The following is a 19,708-nucleotide window of genomic DNA, read 5'->3' as shown; positions in this document are numbered from 1 at the left end:
CACTGTATGATCATGTTGAAGTGGCCTGTTTTTATATTTTTATGTAGCTCATCAGGTGATTGAAAATTTTATCAGCGATAATGAAGCCGAGAGACTCTGCAGAGAATCTGTCCCATCTGTCTTTGCATACTCTTAATACAGGTTCCATAGACAATACATATCATTCAAGCCACTATTGCTTATTTACTTTTGACACCAGTCTATATCTCCTCATGACAGAATAATAGTTACACAAAAAGGACTCATTTCATCGCGTCAACACAAGATCATCACATGTTTTCATCACACACAGTTAAACACTTGACATGTTATATTCACACTGATTATTATGTAATGTGTCCTCTCTCACCTGAGCTCATAAGCAGTACGGCCTGGAGTAGGGCCACCTCTGTGTCATCCAGGTTGAACTGTGCCAGACTCTTGCCTAAGTCAAAGATGGCATCAGACACAACACCCAGCCCTCCGTTCTTTAGCTGCTCTCGTTTAACAGCCATCTCTCCATTCAGCGTCAAGGTCTCGCTTTCCGGGTCATACCGAACCGCAGCACGTAGAGACATAATCTCCATACAGCAGCCCTTCAGCAAGATGATCTGATCCTCACAAGGCAGCTACAGAAATCACACAATAATAGACATTTATTTCAACTAATGGCATAAAATCTGCTGTGACATCATCCTGAGTTTCAATATTTAAAATGTTGTTATTATGGTGGTAAATTGTTAAACAACAACAACAACAAATGAATCAATTCAGATTTTTTTTTTTGTCATGATGAAAACCCCCAAAATATAACACCAGTATGGATTTCAGTATTGCCACTCAAAAAAAAAAATTTAATTAATAGTAAATTATAAACAATAATTACATAATACAACAACAAAAAATGACGGTGTATTTTAATAGTAGGTGCTACAGTATGTCACAATTGTTAATCTTCAAATTAAATTAAGATTATAACTTAAATATATGTTGTGTGTATAATTGTTAAAAAAAAAATAAAAAAATTGACCACTCTTTACTATTTACACAGCACAGACGAAGTATAATGTATACTAAAGTTTACTTATTTATTTTTAATTAAATGAATGCATTTTTTTTTCATGAGAGTGTCTTAAAAATGTACTTAAATGCATGCATTAATGTGATAACTTTGACAGCCTTAATCATATATTAGAAAAAAATGACGACCAAAGCACTGAAAGGAACTGAAGAGGAAAGAAAAATACTGGTAAAATGGCAGTAGAGTGAAGTAATATTTACACTGATGTATAAAACGCTTCACATCATTTACAATAGCAACAAAAATTCAATATTGCTCAGTGTCACAGTGGGGCACTGTGACTAGAGACTGGCACTGGACTTAGAACACAACCACACTAGGCATGCATAGACTTTTCATACAACGACACATATTTGTTTTGCGCAATGTTACACCAGTTAACATCAGGTATGTGTGTGTGTGTGTAATTGATTGTGTATTGTTTAAGTGTTGATCCTGTTCTCACCATTTTTGTTTAGGTTAACACTTTGTGAGTCAATATTTTTATTATGTTAATTTGGGTATTGTTGAGAATACAAACAAGACCGGTTGGCATGTTAAATGTTTATTGTTTTCAATCATCCACATAAAGTAAACATTCATACTTACATACTGGAACATTTTCTCATAACAAACAGAAGAAACCCGGGCACTACATTGCCACCATTTTTAAATACCTGTTTCCCGCCAATAGAAGGCACACTTAATTGGTCTCATGCCGGAGGGGGAGATTGGTGTTTGTTTGATGCTTTGGTAAACCATAATAATGAATTTAGTTTGTGTTGTTTGAAATGGTTGGATATTTCAGCATATTTTTTAGTTCTAATAGTTATGCCTTTGTTACAATTAAGTCGCTATTTAATTGTTTTGTCTTTCTTGAACTTATTTGTTACCATCAATTATTTAATGGTTTAGTCCTAGTGGGAGGGGCTTATACTTTTTAAGTGTTTCTCTCAGTCTGGTAAAGGAGCTGGTAGAGTGAGTTGGGGAAAGTTGCTTGCTTGATTTTTGGGTCAAATTATTGACATAGCCAAAAGTTTTGTTTGTACATTTAAACATTTTTTTGTATTTATTTGTATTTATTTTTTTTTTCTACTTTGAGTTACACTGTAAATATAATTTGCATTCTTTTGGAAAATCTTTGTTTTTCACATTTTGGAATAAACACCAACTTTTTGACTTCATCAGCACGTCACTTCATTTTTTCACGCCTCCATGGGCCGGTACATCCAGCTTGAACACCTTGTAGCAGTTGGCACACCACTGTCTCTGTTACACTCAGTATTATGTTTTTGTATTACAGTGTGTCTAGGTGCTTGTGGAATGTACAGAAGGCATGACGCTCAACTTAGAGAGACAGAGAGGTTGTGGATACGTGTGGATGGCAAGGTGAATTTATGGTGTAGACAATAATAAATACGTTGCCATTAGGGTGCTGTGTAGTTTACTATCCAAGAATGTTCACACTTGTGGTTAAAGCGGAGTTGGTGAATGCTGAATATGGAAAGAATGCCTCTATAGCTATGACTGATGTAATGTGGCAAAAACACACACACATTCACCAAAGCCACATCTCTACAATTCATCCAAATATGACAGATAGCACATACAGACAAACCCACCCACACGGACATATTTGGCAACTATTAAAATAACACAAAACTGAGAAAGGACCGCAGCATATTTTCTGCTAATTAGCCCAATGGACACTAACATACTCTAATTACACGGCTTAATTTGACAAATCTAATTACTACAGAGCACAAACACCTCAAACAGGGTGTAAAATAAACAAAAGTAGCACGCTTACCTCCGAAAACATGGGCAGTTTTTTGGCAAAGTCAACAACACGTGTGATGGCTGGGGTGATGATCTTGGTAAACTCGCTGAAGGCCTCCAAATCCACTTTGTCCCCATCTGATGTGGGGGCCACTGGAGACTGTCCGATGTCCTCCGGCTGCAGAAACAGACAAAGAACTAACAGTGACTGTAACTTCTGGCTTTTGTAACAGGCAACAATGTATTTGACCTGAAGAATATATGAATGGACAGATACAGCAAATGGGATGCATGTGTGGGGTCAGGCTTTCCAGTTATGTAGGCTGATAGCCTTGGAAAACCACAGCGTTTGGTATCCTCAGGGTGGATTAGAGTTCAGCCATGTAAAAACTCTGGACAAACAGCCAAGTAGCCCTGGCATCTGGAGCTACATTCTCTGTATGCAGTAAGTGGCATGTAACATGACTCAGAATAGAGGTGATTATAAGTACTCAAAAGTCAGAGTTGCATTTACAGCATTACATGCTGGCCGTTGCATTTACTGTATATTTTCTGAATGCGAGACATGGCTATGACTCATGGACGGTATATCTGCAGTTTGTTTCTGTTCCAATCAACACCTCAGACACGAGAATAACAATAGAAGACATTTACATTCTTAGGAATTATATAAGCAAAAGAAAAAAGATTAAATAATATATTTTATTATACATATACACATTGCATTAATTAATTCTTAATGAATTAAAAAAACGTGATTAAAATATTTTAATGTGGTTGATGCACTGGCCCAACCCCCAGACCTGTACGTCATCTTACATTTCTCACAGTTGACTGCTGACTAATACGATACATAAATGCAGTTATGCTTTATAATTCAAGATAATGGGGCAAAAAAATCCCCCATGTACAGTTTTTGTCTCAAAAGCAGCAAGAGCAATATCACACTTTATGTCTGAATACCACGAGTGGAAATGTTAATATTGTGTCGTTGTCTGATTTTGCTCAATTTTGCACAGAAAATATTACTGCCATAGCAGAACTGTTGTGCATCACCGAGCAAAGCAGCGGTGATTTGTTTTTGAATGAATCTGCATTTTGAAAAAATCATGTGAATCAATGATTCAATAGTCTATTCATAAAATGAACTGTTTACTTCATTCATGAATGAAACAGTCTTATGAACAAATAGAATGAATGAATGACTCAAAAACACACTTAGTGCTGCCCTTTGACAGTTTTAGACTCATATAAAGGGTATCATTTCATTTTAAAACAAACAAACAGTCTGATGCAATCAGATGCTCCAGTTAAACTAAGTATATCAGAATTCAGATAACTTGGCATCAATATTATTAGATCTTTTTCCTCTCTCCTAGCTGCTCATTTTCTTCCTTTGATGGAGCAATGTAAGTCTGATTTGCAGAGATGGAGCAGTTTACCCTTGTCATTGATAGGTTGTAATAATGTAGTGAAACTGAAAATTTGTCCAAGTTTCTTTTTGTTTTTCAGTGTGTTCCTTTGTATTTACCTATGTTTTTTTTTTTTTTTTAATCTCTAGATCAGATTATTACTCACTTTTGTGAATAAATCATTACTTCATAGATATCAACTGAGTGGTGGGCTTTTGTTATCCAACTGTAAGTTTTGCTACTGGTCAGCGAATATTCATAAGTTAACATTTTGATTCAGTTTATCCACTGCACCTTGTTACAGATTGGAGGCCAACCTGTGCACATCAGCTTCTCTATTGGCTTTTCAATGTCTCCTCTTCTTCCCTAACTCATAGTCCATTAGTTATTGTTACAATTCAGAACTGTTGTAAATTCAGACACCATTTTAAATTTACTACCGCTTCAACATTAACTTCTTCACCATTACTGGAGAATCATATGTTTCCCTCGTGTCTTACTGATCCTATTTTTATGCAATGACATGCAAAAGGTCCAATAAGTTTTCAAGACCTTTATAGAGATGGCACCTTTCATGGTTACCTTCAGCATACAACAACCCCATCTAAAAATGTACATTTTAAAACATGTCTATGTGGTGGACGTCACCCCTTGCGGCACAAATACGACAATCCCTAAGGACTTTAAACTGTGCAATCAAATTGATTTCTTTGTTTCTGATAAATCAAACAGACAGCAATAAACAAAGGCACTGAAATCAAGACAAGACCGCAGAAAAAAAGTACAGTGCTGCCCAACAAACAAACACTATTCTGTTTCATTGTGAGGATGTGAGAGCAAACGGTTCAGGACACTTCATCTGTTACAGACAATCTGATTGAATAATTACACCCACTAATAATTACACCCACTTGTTTACCTCACAGAGAGGTAAACAAAAAAACTAAGGAATCTGTTCAGGGTTTCAGAATGTCCCTCTGAGGAACTTCTGCCGGCCGTTAAAGATTTGTGTGTTTGTGTTTACATGCACTGCCTCAGACGAAAAGGACTGTTTTAACAGTGCCGCACTGGTGTATTTGTGTAAGCTTTAACAAACATGAACCAAAGTGTGTGTGTTTGTGTGTGTGTGTCTTCCTTCAGGAGGTGGGGGTAGCGCTGGATATGTCCCAAAGCAGCCTTTGCCTGCAAGACCCCAGTGTAAACTATCCCCTCTGCTGGTCCACCCTGGCCTTCTCACTGCTGAGAACTTGGCACTGCGCTTTCTCACTACAGAGATCTTAAGACAGCCCAGTTGGACTACTGACAGGATGGAGTGAGTGTTCCCATGGAGAGAGAGAGAATGCAGTTTATCGGGGTCATTCGGGGTCTCGGCCTTGCACTGTTATTGGAGGCATATCTTGGTAGTAAAGGTTATATAGGATGAATTCTTTATGGGCCATTTTATAGGAGTTCTCAGCTGGCTGGGGAAGTGGTTTCTCTGTCCCCCATGGCTGATCGTCACAGGGTCTAGCACAAGCTGAATGTTTAGAGCGGTGTGCGTCAGGGCTTTGATAGCGCTCGTTACCGCTGGGAAGGCAGCGGCTGTTTGGTGGGCTGAGAAAACCAACTTTGGTTCTACAATGGAAAATTTCCAAATCAGCCCTTCTGCTGGAATATTGTGCATATGCTCCCTTGAATGTTTGTAAGAAGATTTCAAAGAACTGATTTTGTTCTTGCAATGAAGGTAAATGGGTTCCAAATCAACACGGGAACATTAAACATAACAAAAAATAAATAAATAAATAAAAACTGGAGACTCCACAAAATAATTTTTTTTGGAAAGATATGATTGTGAAAATATTTATTTTCTTTGTTTTAAAAATCCACAAGTCTTTTAGATATCCATACCCTGTGTTTTTGTGTCTCTTTCGTTCCATTTTCTCATCCTTTATCCTGCCACTATTCACAGTGGGTGGTATATTGTCTGAGCGAATGAGCGATTAATACTGTCTAAACTCTCTTTCCTTCCTTCTTCATAAACAGAGGCGCTTTTACAAAGGCCCTGCATGGCAACGCTGCATTCCTGTTATACCCGTCACGAACAGCTGTTTTTAACGCTCGCTGTTGCCCGGTCACAACTCGTATGTGCAGACTGGTACTGTCACTCATTACATTGATTAGCAAGCTGTGTAAACAAATGCTAATCCTTAATGACGGAAAAGGCCATAGCGTTGTGCTAAGCTGAAAATAAAATTTAGCGAGCAGACACAGAAATGTTTGCATACAAATAAAACAGAATATCAAAAGTTTTCTCTCCTTTCTACCTAAATAATAATAAATATGTTTTTCATTGAAATTTAGAAACTACTGTTTTCAAGCTATTCTTATATTTCTTCTTATTAAATCAATGTTACTGAGTCCAGAGCAGGAATTGATTTTTATTTTAATGTTATAATGTTGTTATATTGTTATATTTTAACAGCACAGACAGCAGTATATGTACAGTATATCACGGTGATGTCACTTAATACACAGATCTAATATAAACATGCGATTTCTTTCCCAGCTGTTTACCTTCACAGACATAAGTGACTGTTTTTAACATAGTTTAAATGCAATGAGACATGAAAGAGAACTTAGTTAAGTACTCATGCTGTGTGACAGCTTCGGATAAGTGTGCTCAGAAAAACATATATCAGAGGTTTAAACTAAAAAAAGGGAAAAGGGGGCGGGGGTTGGGTGTCGGGGAGCGGTAGCTGATTTGCATTTAAAGAGACATGCATGAAAATAGCGTGTGGGTAGTGGGGTATTTTGAAACTTCATAGACACATTCTGGGGAAACCTGAAACTTATATTACATCTTGTAAAAAGGGGCATAATAAGTGCCCTTTGAGTTATTTGGTTATGTGCCTAAGAAATTTTGTTGTGCACTTCTGTCATTGTCCTTTATTTGAGTTTTAGTGATTTTACAATATAACAAGGTTCTTGCTTACCAGGAACTTGCGTTTCTGTTTCCAGTGAGAGCCCTGTGCATTGGTGTGGCGGTGAGCTTCTGTCACCATACGGATCAGCTCCCACTCTGAGCTGGTGGGTTCTGGTCGAGTCTTCAGGGATTTGACCATCTCCTCCTTCTTCCGCTTCTCACGGTTCTCCTCAATCAATCGCCGCTTTGCAACCCGCTTGGAGTCATCCAGAACCACTACGCCAAGGAGAAAAACTAGTTATTTCTTCCACTGGCGTGATGCACAAATCAACTTATAATTTTTATTTATGGTAATCTAAGTGGCTTTTCCATTTCACTTTAAAGATGTTTAGACATTTTTCCTGGAAAACAAGAGAAATACTGAATAACAAAATGATTCTGATGTGCAGAATGGCAGTGTCAGAACGAGTAAGAGCACTGGGGAGGGATCAAAGTAGAAACGAGACATCCATAAAACATTATAGAACAGAGGGAGTGACAGAGGAAGAAGAAATGTGGTCTGGGTTGAACATGTGCTGTACATATGTGAGGCATATGGACAAATGTAAGGGAAACCCCAGACTGAGAACTTCAGTTTGCATAAGATTAATGTTCATTCGCTGTCAGCATTCATTTGTATGTGTAAGGAGCAGTGCTGCGTTCGTGATCCAGTACATTGAGGTCCAAGCGTCTGATGTAGAAGCTTCTGTTTTTAGTTATTTTCTAATTTAAGAATTGTTCATTACAAATTATATTAATATAGAGATATACGACTTCTGATGATGAGTAAACAGACTGACTTAAGGGTCCCCTCATGCATTTTCATTTGTCTGTGTGCTGTTTGCATGTTCGGTGACTTTGTATGTTATTTGCATGAGCATGTGTGAGTGTGTGAGGTCACTCACGATCCATGGCCATGCCCACGGCGATGCATTTCTTGAAGCGGCACAGCTGGCACTGGTTGCGGGTGATCTTGTCGATGATGCAGCAGCCATCGTACTTACATGAGTAAGAGGGGTGGAGGTTCTTCTGGATGGTGCGCCTGAAGAATCCCTGAGGAGAATAAAGAGTGCATTCAGAGGCAGGGAGTCACACAGGTGTTATCGGTCACAAACTGTGCTTCCTGTCCCCACATAAGCAAGCGGACTGCAAAAGCATTTTTTTTTCCTGTTTTGCTGTAAACATATCTAAATATCTTTTGAAAAGCATTCCTGTTTATGATAATGAACTTTGTTTTAAACACAAACCTCCCTTCTTATTTTGAAGATGAATGCTTAAAACAAAGGGGAAAAAATGACCAATAATGTAAGAATACAATATTTATATATATATATACACTCACAAAATGCAATATTTTCATCCACAAAAAAAAAGGTCAAAGAGGGTTCAAAAGGTGCTAACATGCTAACGAAACCAAAAAGGAGTAATTCTTTTCAACCTTCAATATTAAATAAAAACTGAATGAAAAAATTATACACAGATTTATTTTGGTTCCCAAATAAATTTGATTTTTTTCGGTATAGTTGTTAAAAATGCTTACATTTCAGCAATCATTCAATACCACAGCAAAAGCTAATTGGCTTTGTATGCATTCCTAAGGATTTCTTAACAAATAAAAATAAATAATAAATAATTATAATAATAATAATAATAATAATAATGCAATAAACAGAGAAAGTGCAAACATGAGAGCTGGAAAGCAGGTGCTTTCAGTCAACACTTGTTTGTGTACTTGACAATCATTGTGACAAATCTAGCTTGGTGACATCCCTAGCTATAAGGATGCATATCTATATTACTGACAAATAAGACAAAAGTCTGATTAAAAAATGTAACACTTTTTCCCCCTTTTTACTGGAGTGATGGAATCTGCCAGCTCTCAAGAGCTCCCAGTCAAAGACTTGCACAGCACAGTTGTCACTCACAATTCACTTTCTTCATGTGCAGAGAGACAGACAGTGGATAAGATGGTTGACGCTGTTCTTAGGCTTGTGATTTGACATGATTGAGAATGATAGGAGTATAAGTTTCACAAATGACAAGAGGATGTTTTGTTGAACAGACCATAAATCTACGTGAGGTGACAGTCTAGTCTAGTCTGTTTATATACGTGTGGGGCTGAGATGTCGGTTAACACTGTGCACGAGTGATGTCGCACCTTACAGCCCTCGCAGGTGATGCAGCGGTAGTGATAGCCGGTAGCTTTGTCTCCGCACACCACACACGGCTCATCCTTATCCAGATAGCTGGGGATGTACCCTACCATACACAAAACATCTCATGTTAACTGACAGCAACAAACAAGTACAGTCATCAGCAAATCAACACCACAATAAATATTAAATATAAAAAGCTCCTAGCGTCATATGCAAAGAAGCTGTTCGTAATTTCGAAATTGTTAATTTTTCTGGAAGTGTCTGTATATTGCCTAGAAATTGGGAAAATGTTAGAAAACCTGATTTCAAATTTTGTTTAGAGCTGCAATACTACAGAAATGATACGCTTCAGACCTCTCTGAGTACCCGTTTAAGTCTTGTTAACCCTGATTGGTGAAAGCCCTGAAGAGCCTCGAGTGAGTTCGAGTGTCACTTGGCAGCACTTAAGCTAGTTAACTGCTTTCATGCTAATTTGCGAAGCCCTTTCATTGATAAGAAACAAGTGAATAATTGCAATACATTTAAATACATGCAAATACTGTATACACAACCTTTCAAAAGTATGGAGTCCCTTATGTTTACTAAGTCTAAATTGATTTGAATACAGCAAAGATATAGTAGATAAAGAGTGTAATATTATGAAATATAACTACAATTTATAATTCTGTTAATTCAGAAATCTCTAATCTACTAATTTGGTGCTACTAGTTTACTATTATTAGCAATCTTGAAAACAGCTCAGTTCAAATGGTGATTTTATTATCATTATTATTACTAAAAAACAGGATTTATCTGAAAAAGTAATATTTTGTAAGCATATAAATGTCTTTACTAGCATTGTTGATCAACTGAATGTATCTTTGCTGGATAAAACTGCCCACAAACTGAAAAAGTAATCCATACATGTTTTTAAACCAGTACAGGACAGGTTTTGTTTTATTTGATATAAAAGCTTAGCTATTTTTCATCCGGATTTACCATTCTGAAAACTAAAATAGGCAAAAATAAATTACAAAAACGTTTCATTAACATCTGCAAAGGTTACCAGCAGGTGGTGCAAAAATGGGGCTACATAAAAATTCAGACTATGTAAAGTAAAGTATGACATTAAACAGCAGTGTAGGTTAGTGTGCAATAACAAATCTTGCTTTAGCGTCTTCCTTTCCCAAGTGAATGCGACAGCACCAGTATTGGAAAACTAAAAGCTTAGAGACAATTTTAGGACTAATATAGTTTATTTCATTTATTTTTTTTATTTAATCTAGTGTTCCTGTAGCTCAATTGGTAGGGCATTGCGCCATCAAGTTGGGGTTTGATTCCCCGGGAGCACATGATAGGTAAAAATGTATAGCCTGAATGCACTGTAAGTCGCTTTGGATAAAAGTGTCTGCTAAATGCATAAATGTAATTTTTTATTTAATTTAATTTCACTGGTGAATAAATGTATTGAACTTCCTCAACTGAACAGCCTCTCCTTACACCGATACAAAGTCAATCCTTAAACACCCCTTTAGCCCGGGAGAGCGATCGCTTTAACATGAGTTATGATTGCCTAAAGGAGGATCACCAGAACACCACATAACAACGGATCTATTGAGCTAACTGATGTGAGTTGATGTGAGGAGGATCACGGGGCAACGGAAAACCCTTCTCTCCCTCTAGGGCTCTCGTGTGTTTCTCAGAAATGTGCAATCAGTGATGCATTCTGGGAGGACAGAGGAGTGATAAGCATACTTCTGCAGCTCTAGGCAAGAGCATCCGTGTCTTCTGTGAGACATCTTACCAGACATGCTCTTCACCGAACACTGGCTGTTCTTTCTCTTTCTTTTCGGGCCATCGAGCCACCTGGAAAAAAAAGAGAAGAGAGAGAGAGAGAGAGAGAAAGAGAGAGAAAGAGGTTGGTATGAGTACATTCCACAAAGATGGCACACAGGTCTTGGTGGTGTTCTGATGTCTGCAATTCCCTGTGGTATCGCTTTATATTTTTAACCAGCACACATTCAGCTCCAAGTGCTTCAACAACATGACAACCCTGTCATTTTGATTTGATGGAGTGAGGATCACAAAAAGAAGATCGCAAATACAGGCAACCATCAGAGCCACGATGAACGTGTTCCCGACATGTTCATGTCCCGACTGCTAAAGGACCGAACCCATTCCACATCTCTCTTTTCAATCATTTCCTGCAACTTTCACATTTATTTTAACATACCTAAAATAATGATTAAGCACTTTTTAACAGCATTTTTAGCCTGATGTGCTATTGTTCCCATTAATTCATTTTAAATGCATTAATTTTAAAATACCTAAATATGAAATTTTAAAATGAACATACCAAAATTAAATGATAAAGACCCAAAGCACAAGACCAAAAACAGTGATTTAGCATATAGCCATAAAGCAACTAATAATTATTCAAATAATGTAATTTTTTTAAATGTACTTCTTTAAAAAGACTCTTCTCTAATATTAAAAAAGTAAATAATTACACAAATTATTAATAACAATAATAATAATAATAATAAAACACTAAAAACTAATTCAAAACAATGATTTAAACAAGAGAAAGCATCAGGAAATCATTTTCGATGTGATCTGACAATAAAAAAAAAAAATATATATATATACAGTGTATATATATATATATATATATATATATATATATATATATATATATATATATGTATATATATATATATATATATATATATATATATATATATATATATATATATATATATATATATATATACACATATATAAAAGTCTTAAAAGGGCGTATTAATATTTTATAAAGTCGTCTTACTCTTCATAAAAAATATTAACAAAATAAGGTTTAAAAACTGTACAATAATAATTTAATTATATAATTGTTATCTATGAGTAATACCCAAAAACAAACCAAAGAAACATTAATAGTGTTTAGATTAAGTGATTAGAAATGAAAAAAATCTCTGGAAAGAAATACTATGCTTTGTTAGGACCCCAGCTTAAAATGACATCTGATTTTTATTGTATTTTTTAATAGCAATATATCCCACTTCTGATCAACTTCTCAAAAACGATGTCCAGTTTCACGGCCAACACATAACATCTAGTGTAACACCCATTCTGACTGAAGAGGCAAGTGCACTGACAGACTTTTAGCACTAAAATGACTGAACATGATTTATTAAAGAGAGAGCTGCTGATGTAACAAAGATGGGGAGGGCAAACGAGCAGTGATGTAATGCAGCAACTACCAATGAGACGGCCGACGAACAGCCGAACATCGTGGCTTAATAACACAGCCACTCTACGACCTCCAGCAACACATACGTGTGAACTCCACTGTCTCTGGCTGTGATTAAAGGGCTGGAGTGGCTTAGCTCTACGCTGGGAAAGTCAGCAGTTATGTAACAAAGTGTCCAAATAATGCAAGCAAATCTGTTAGCATTCGGTGCTAGTCCCTCAACACCCCTTCAACACCTTTGCCATCGCTAACGTTAATGCTAGCCTCTTTAAATATACATCAAAAAGAGTTGGATTTCTAAATGGCGAGCTGTTTTAACTCCACGTGATACCAATTAGAGTGTATTCGTAAGATCATGAGCTGGATTTTGACAGGCATAACAATTAATTCAAACCTCAAAAGCTGTAGAGGAGGACTTCTTTCAGGTTACATAACTGCCCCTGTTACGCATACAAAAATATTGTGGAGGGACAGTATCAGGTAACACAATAATACTGTAGTACTTTGATATACAGCCTCAGTTCATGTATTTATGTGCTATTCTAAGCATCCCAATGGTACTTTTTATTAGTGTCTCGAATTTGCCCTTTTCTTCCTTTGATAGATTCTTCTGGAAATTACCAAGAGAACACAAAACAAGGTTCATGTGATGTGCTCCCTTAAGCCATCGCGATGTCACACACATAAACACAAAGAAGGCCATCTTTGTTCAAAGCCATGGGGAAAAAATTATAAAAGGTTCAAAGTCTAATACTGGCTTGTGTTCTTTCACTCGTCATATTGTTTTTGTCATTTGCTGTATTGATTCTGCAGCTGTGGAACGTCATTTATGAATGCCATTTAATATGTCTGACTGAGGTTCGGTGAGGACACAGAAGCCTCTAGACTTTTTTTTTCCTCTCGGGCATACGGAAATGTCACTCTAAAGCTGCGTTGTCTTTGTCACAATCACTCTGATATGCTGTCGTGGATGGTTTTACCAATACAACTGTCAATCACCTGCTGTCCTCATGAGAACCTGTTCGGCACAAAGAAAGCATTGCAGATTTCACATTTCATTTCAGACATTTTCATGCTTGGCAAACAAAATCTCGGCGAAAGCAATGAGCAAATATCACTTGAGAACATAAACATATACAGTGCAATAGAAAGATGGGTATAAAGAAAGGTAAAGCAGCTAGGGTTTTTTTTTTAACTCTGACACTTACTATAAAAAGAAACCTCAGAGGATTCTGCCTAGTCAGAAACGGATGGGAGGGGTAAATCAAATAAATAAATAAATAACAGCCAAGTTGGCACTTGCTCTCTGCAGAAACATCAATTATTCCGAATCCAAATGGAAGAGCTACACAACTTTCCCATTAAAGGGACAGAGGACAACCGCTGTAACATCGAAGACGAAAGGTTGCAGTTTGCAAAGTAATACTGTGATATGAGCCGGGGCTGAGCTTCTATCATTTTGCGCACAGAGCGACGAACAACCGGATCATGATCGGTTCGATCTGATGATACTAAAACAGATTCTCATTAAATTCTCAGATGCAGCAGCATACATGACTCAAAAGTATCAGAAATCTGCATGTTGAGATCGAATCAGTCGAGTTCCCCAAAAAAAGACGTGCACAGACAGGAACCTGAGGGTTTTGAAGTAGACTGTGAAGAGACCCATTCTGGGTTTTCCACACATTTTACCAATGAATTACCATCGGTAATGTCTTTTAATGATTTTCCCATTCATGCTCATGTTTAATAATATTAATAGTAGTAATAATAGTAATAAACTAAAAATAACAATAAAGTACCACTAATACCACCACTACTAATGATAACATTTCTACCTTCTACCAATTATAATAATAACAAAAATGTTATAATAATAATAAAATAATTGGACAAGTAATTTTAACAATATAACATAATATAACATAACATAATTTGCATAATGCATAATAAAACACATTGATTTATAATACTTTCTCTTAACGGTTTTCCCAAAATTGGCTTGGTTAAGATATCAGAATTTCAAATATAAGCCATCTTTTCATGATCGTGAGAACCTTGTTAACACAGTTACGAGAGCAACATGACTAGACTTGTAGAGCGATACAGGTAGAAGCGTCTCACCTGATAACGCAGTGGGATTGGAGGATGTGCATGGTGAAGACGAAACGCTCGGCTGTTCTGCAGAATTATAACTCTTCACCACATCAACGGAGCGAGCCGTATAAACACACTCTGACTGAATTCTCTTTGATGCCTCTCTTGCATAAGTGCTCCCTCTCTCACTTGCTGTCGTTTGGCAACCCTCCCTCTCTTTTTTCCCCTCTGCCCACTGTCTCTCTAACTCCGAATTTACTGACTGTTCTTTACGATTTTTTTCTAAGAATCCCTTGTGAGAGATTGTCTCTCTCGCTCTTAATCCCTTCCGTGGTCTGTGATTGGGTGTTGTGATCTCTCCCGCGGGCGGTAATCCAGGGTTAGGAGTGAGAGGCGGTGAGATTGGGTGAGCGGTGTGATAAAGCAGGAGAGATGGAGCCTGAGATATGCCAGCGCCCATAAACATGCCAACTGGTTCTGTCACCACCGGTTATTTTCACCTTTATTTACTCCGTACCCTTGTGGTGTATTTATATCCAGTGAGGTTTCATTCATCCTCTAAGACGAGGCAAACACAGTACAAGCAGTGACAGTGGGTTAATTCAGGGGAATAATATAAATAAATAAAATGACGGAGGGAGTTTGGGGGAAGAAAAGAAACATCTTTGGATAAAGATAATTAAAAAAATTAAATAAAAATAAAATTAATAAATATATATTGTACGCACATCTAGGCTGTATTTATGTTAAGAAAATATAACTTTTACAATGTAAAATAACTGTTTTCTAATTTAATACATTTTAAAATGTATTCTTGTGATGGCACAGCCATTACTCCAGTCTTCAATGTTACATCTTGTTGATTTGGCGTTCAAGAAACATCTCTCTTTATTATCAGTGATATTTTGGATGAAAACCGGGAGGCTTGTGACTGTCCCATTGATTGCCAAGTAAATAACACTGTCAAGATCCAGAAAAGTATGAAAGACATCATCAGAATAGTCCATCTGCCATCAGTGGTTCAACTTTAATGTTATGAAGTGACGAGAATATTTTTTTTTGCATGTGCAGAAAACAAAAACAATGATTTTATTCAACAACTAAACTCTGTCTCTTGGCATTTTGGAGAATATCCACTGGACACAAGCAGTTTACACTCTTCTGTGTCAGCCACACAGCCCAGATGCGCTGTTTTCATTCAAATCAAAGCAGAAGAACGTAACCTGCTTGTGTTCAGTGGATAATCTCCAAAATGGCACTACGGTGATGCGGAGCGACACAGAGAAGATGAATTGTTGAATACAGTTGTTAATTTTGTTTTCTTTGTGTAAAAAAGTATTACAGTATTATTCTTGTCATTTCATTGAACCACCGATGGCAGATGGGACTATTCTGACAATGTCTTTCATACTTTTCTGGACCATGACAGTTTTAATTACTTGGCAGTCCATGGGACAGTCACAAGCCTCTAAGTTTTTATATAAAATATCTTAAATACGCTGCTAAATGTATGTAAATGTGCATTCACACTTTTATGTGTTTGTCTGGGGGGCGCTGGCATGTCTGCTTGAGAGGGTAGATGAGATAAACAGTCGGAAAGCCTGAAGCTCACGTGATTGTAGCTGGAGGGATGGTGGCGCTGTTGTCCAAAGCTGTTCCTCCAATATGTGTCAGTGTTTGTATTAGTGCCACACTGCAATTCTTTGAATCTTTCAGCAGATGAGAATTGCAGGGTTAGTGTTATGACATTTGTATGTTGGTGGTGGGACATCAGATTATGCTGTAGATGTTGTAGAACAAATGTGCGAAGAACACAGTAGAGACATGCAAAGATTCCAAGTATTAAAGGGGTCGTGAAATGCCATTTCAGATGTTTATGTAATGTTTCTTGACGCTATTTTTATAACGTCTGCAATGTTTCAACAGTCAGTTTCAGCATAGTAATTACTTTTGCTTGCTTAATTTTCAATATAGTGTTTTAAAAGTACTATTATTCAGTCCCACCAGGATTTCTCAAATATTATTTTCAGATTTTTGTTGTCTTAAATCACTGACGTTCAAGGCCCATAAAGGTAGCATGGACATTGATAAAATTGTCCATGTGACATCATTGGTTCAACTGTAATTTCATAACATTACAATAATACTTGATTCTGCCAAATGCTTGAAATATTAAATTTTAAAAAAGCATTCTGCTGCCTGAGTGAAGAAAGATCCCATAGCAGATCTAGGCAGGTGGTTCTGGGGAGGCAGAGGGTTAAGATGAGGACATGCATAGTGTGCAGATATTCATTTGAATGCCTCCTGGTTAACAGTAATGAGTATTTGAATCCAATTGACTGGAAACATTAAATTGAACAAACCAATCAGAGCATGAAAAAGAGTTTCATGGCTGAACTAATAATTTAATCATTTCTCTTGCATGTTTTGCATCTTAAACTTAAAGGTCTTGGTTATTTTAGATAAATCACTTTCCTAATGTTTTGGTGATTTCTCAATTACTAAAAACTAAAATTAAAATTGCACAAACTAATAAAAACTAGAAGTAAATTTAAATTTAAATACTGAAAAACAATAAATTGAAAAAGCAAACTCATCATGAACTCCATCACAGGGTAAAGGCTTCAGTGCTCTGCAGGCGCCTTGTCTGTCTGATTAAGGTGGATTACACCTTTCCAACAGCAAGAAAATCCTGTCAATTGAGTTTATGCAAATCTAGGAGCTTTAAAAGTAAATGGTGAAGATCTAGAAACGTGATGTCGGCTGGAACAGATTAAAACCACGTACAAGCATTAATCTTCTCTGACCACTGTGGCACATTGACTCAAACAGACATGTAGTGTTTGCAAAAGCAACATGATCATGCCTGGTTCTTCTCCACACATCTCAAGTTTGAAATCAACCCAGACATCTGTGGAATGCCCTGATACAGTTAGTTTACCACAAACTAAACAATATGCTTGAAGACAGTTTGCTGTAATAGTGCCAACTGCCAACAAACATCAAACAATATAATAGTAGGGCTGAAAGAATAGGTTCCCATGCACCCGCTTGGCAGTTTTTTTGGAACCTGTTTTTTTGGAACCCTAATGGTGTCTGGTTAAGAATTTTTGATGTTGCCAAGGTCAACTGATGGCCCATGGGGTTCGTTTTGCAGCCATCTTGAAATTATGTCATTGCAAATGGCAAAAAACACATATTTTGATAACTCCTGAACCATACAACATAAAAACACAAATGAACCCACTTTTTCATATAATTCTGACATCTGGAATCAAATGGAATGGCCAGTGACATGGTACAACAGCTCTTTATTGGTGAAGGACTGGAAAATTAAAACTTCTTGGGTTAAAACATTTGCTAACATTGCTATTTTGATCTGCGATACTTTCCTCCATTAGCCAAATGACACTAGATTTTCTCTTATGTCAGTTGCAAGGTTATTAAAAGGATTGTCAATCCCATAGATGGCAATAGACATAGATGGCAATCTGATAATACTAGCTTACTGTAAAGCAAAAGTCATCAAAACCTCATTTCAGATCATTTCTAGATGTGATCTTATGGAATATGATGCATTTCTGTAGAATAAACTACCCAACAGTATATAAAGTAGTTAAAATTATCTCAACCTTAAACATCTACAGCAGTAAAATGCAGCACACATTAATATTAATCCAAAAACAGCTATATTAAATAATCCAAAAACACCATATACTGTATAATGGCAAAACACTGACAGGGACCATTTTACAACTCAATGAGTACTTTTACTTTTGATAGTCAATTTTGATTATCAGTGATGCAATTTATTATCAGCTATGCATCTTCTGGTAATTGCTATAACAACTGTTGAAATTTTCGTTTAGGACTGTGGCCATGTCACTGGCATAATTGCACAAAAAAGGCACACGCAAGTCGTTCAATTTTGTGTTTGCTGGAAAATCATACTGAGTAAGTGCACAATATAGTTTAGTTGTTTAATAATTGTACTTTTATTATACCTATATAGTAATATTATTTGTGGTTGATATTGCTAAAATATAGTATATTTGTTATTGGCATTCTGCTTTCGAAACAAAAAATGTCTTCTAAAATTTAAATTAATACCGTATTTTCCGTACTATAAGTCGCACTTTTTTTCATAGTTTGGCTGGTCCTGCGACTTATAGTCAGGTGCGACTTATTTATCAAAACTAATTTGACATGAACCAAGAGAAATGAACTAAGAGACACGAACCAAGAGAAAACATTACCGTCTCCAGCTGCGAGAGGGCGCTCTATGCTGCTCAGTGCTTCTGTAGTCTACACTGAAGACATAGAGCGCCCTCTCGCGGCTAAAGACCGTAATGTTTTCTTTTGGTTCTTAGTTCTAAATAAATGTGACTTATAGTCCAGTGCGACTTATATATGTTTTTTTTTCCTCATCATGACCTATATTTGGACTGATGCGACTTATACTCAGGTGCGATTTATAGTCCGAAAAATACGGTATATTGTTTTCTGTGAGCGAGTAAACAAAATGAGAAAAAGCTCAAGGCTACAAGATCCAGTTCTCAAAATTCTTGTGAACAAATATTCTGTATGTTTTATGACCTTATCTCAGTGACTTCAAAAATGTAATTTTTCACTTACCATGCATAAACGTTGCTTTCTCAAAACAAATCATTAGGTATATGTGGTCAGTGAAGTGGAAAAGCTACAATAGATGTGCTAAATAAAAAAACACTCAAGGACAGATCGCACATTAGACATTTCACACACACACTGAGATGGAAGGTGTTTTGCTAACTGGCAGAAACACAGCTATTGCCTCTAAAACAAACTTTTTTTTTTTTTTTTTTTTAGAACGTGAGGGGGCAGTCTTTGCTGTCCTGCTAAACCAAAAGCTTATACAGCAGCGTGTACACGTGTACGCATGTGTGTGTCTGTTTTGAGAGCAGGTTTGAGAGTGTGCTGATTTTGTACAGTAACAGATATTCTCTAAGGCTCCAGACCTTATATAAAAATGTGTGCATAGAGTAGATGCTGAAGTAAAGGCTGGTCTCTTAG

The 19,708-nt window shown here is 36.7% G+C and overlaps 1 protein-coding gene across 3 annotated transcripts in view; it reads right to left on the bottom strand.

Moving 5' to 3' along the window:
* Positions 1 to 19,708, bottom strand: part of LOC127968850 (thyroid hormone receptor alpha) — a 145,928-nt gene that overhangs the window by 11,223 nt on the left and 114,997 nt on the right. For all 3 annotated transcript variants that reach the window (XM_052570209.1, XM_052570212.1, XM_052570210.1), the window contains 6 exons: positions 11,111 to 11,172; positions 9,330 to 9,430; positions 8,077 to 8,224; positions 7,203 to 7,408; positions 2,850 to 2,996; positions 350 to 608 (listed from right to left, as the gene is read on the bottom strand). In XM_052570209.1, the coding sequence (XP_052426169.1) occupies positions 350 to 608; positions 2,850 to 2,996; positions 7,203 to 7,408; positions 8,077 to 8,224; positions 9,330 to 9,430; positions 11,111 to 11,172 (923 nt within the window). The remainder of the gene's footprint in view (positions 1 to 349; positions 609 to 2,849; positions 2,997 to 7,202; positions 7,409 to 8,076; positions 8,225 to 9,329; positions 9,431 to 11,110; positions 11,173 to 19,708) is intronic.

This window comes from Carassius gibelio, chromosome B12 (genome assembly GCF_023724105.1).
Source record: "Carassius gibelio isolate Cgi1373 ecotype wild population from Czech Republic chromosome B12, carGib1.2-hapl.c, whole genome shotgun sequence".
In the NCBI taxonomy this organism is placed as follows: Eukaryota; Metazoa; Chordata; class Actinopteri; order Cypriniformes; family Cyprinidae; genus Carassius; species Carassius gibelio.
Note: the sequence above shows the minus strand (reverse complement) of the source record. Positions and strands in the feature narration are given on the sequence as shown.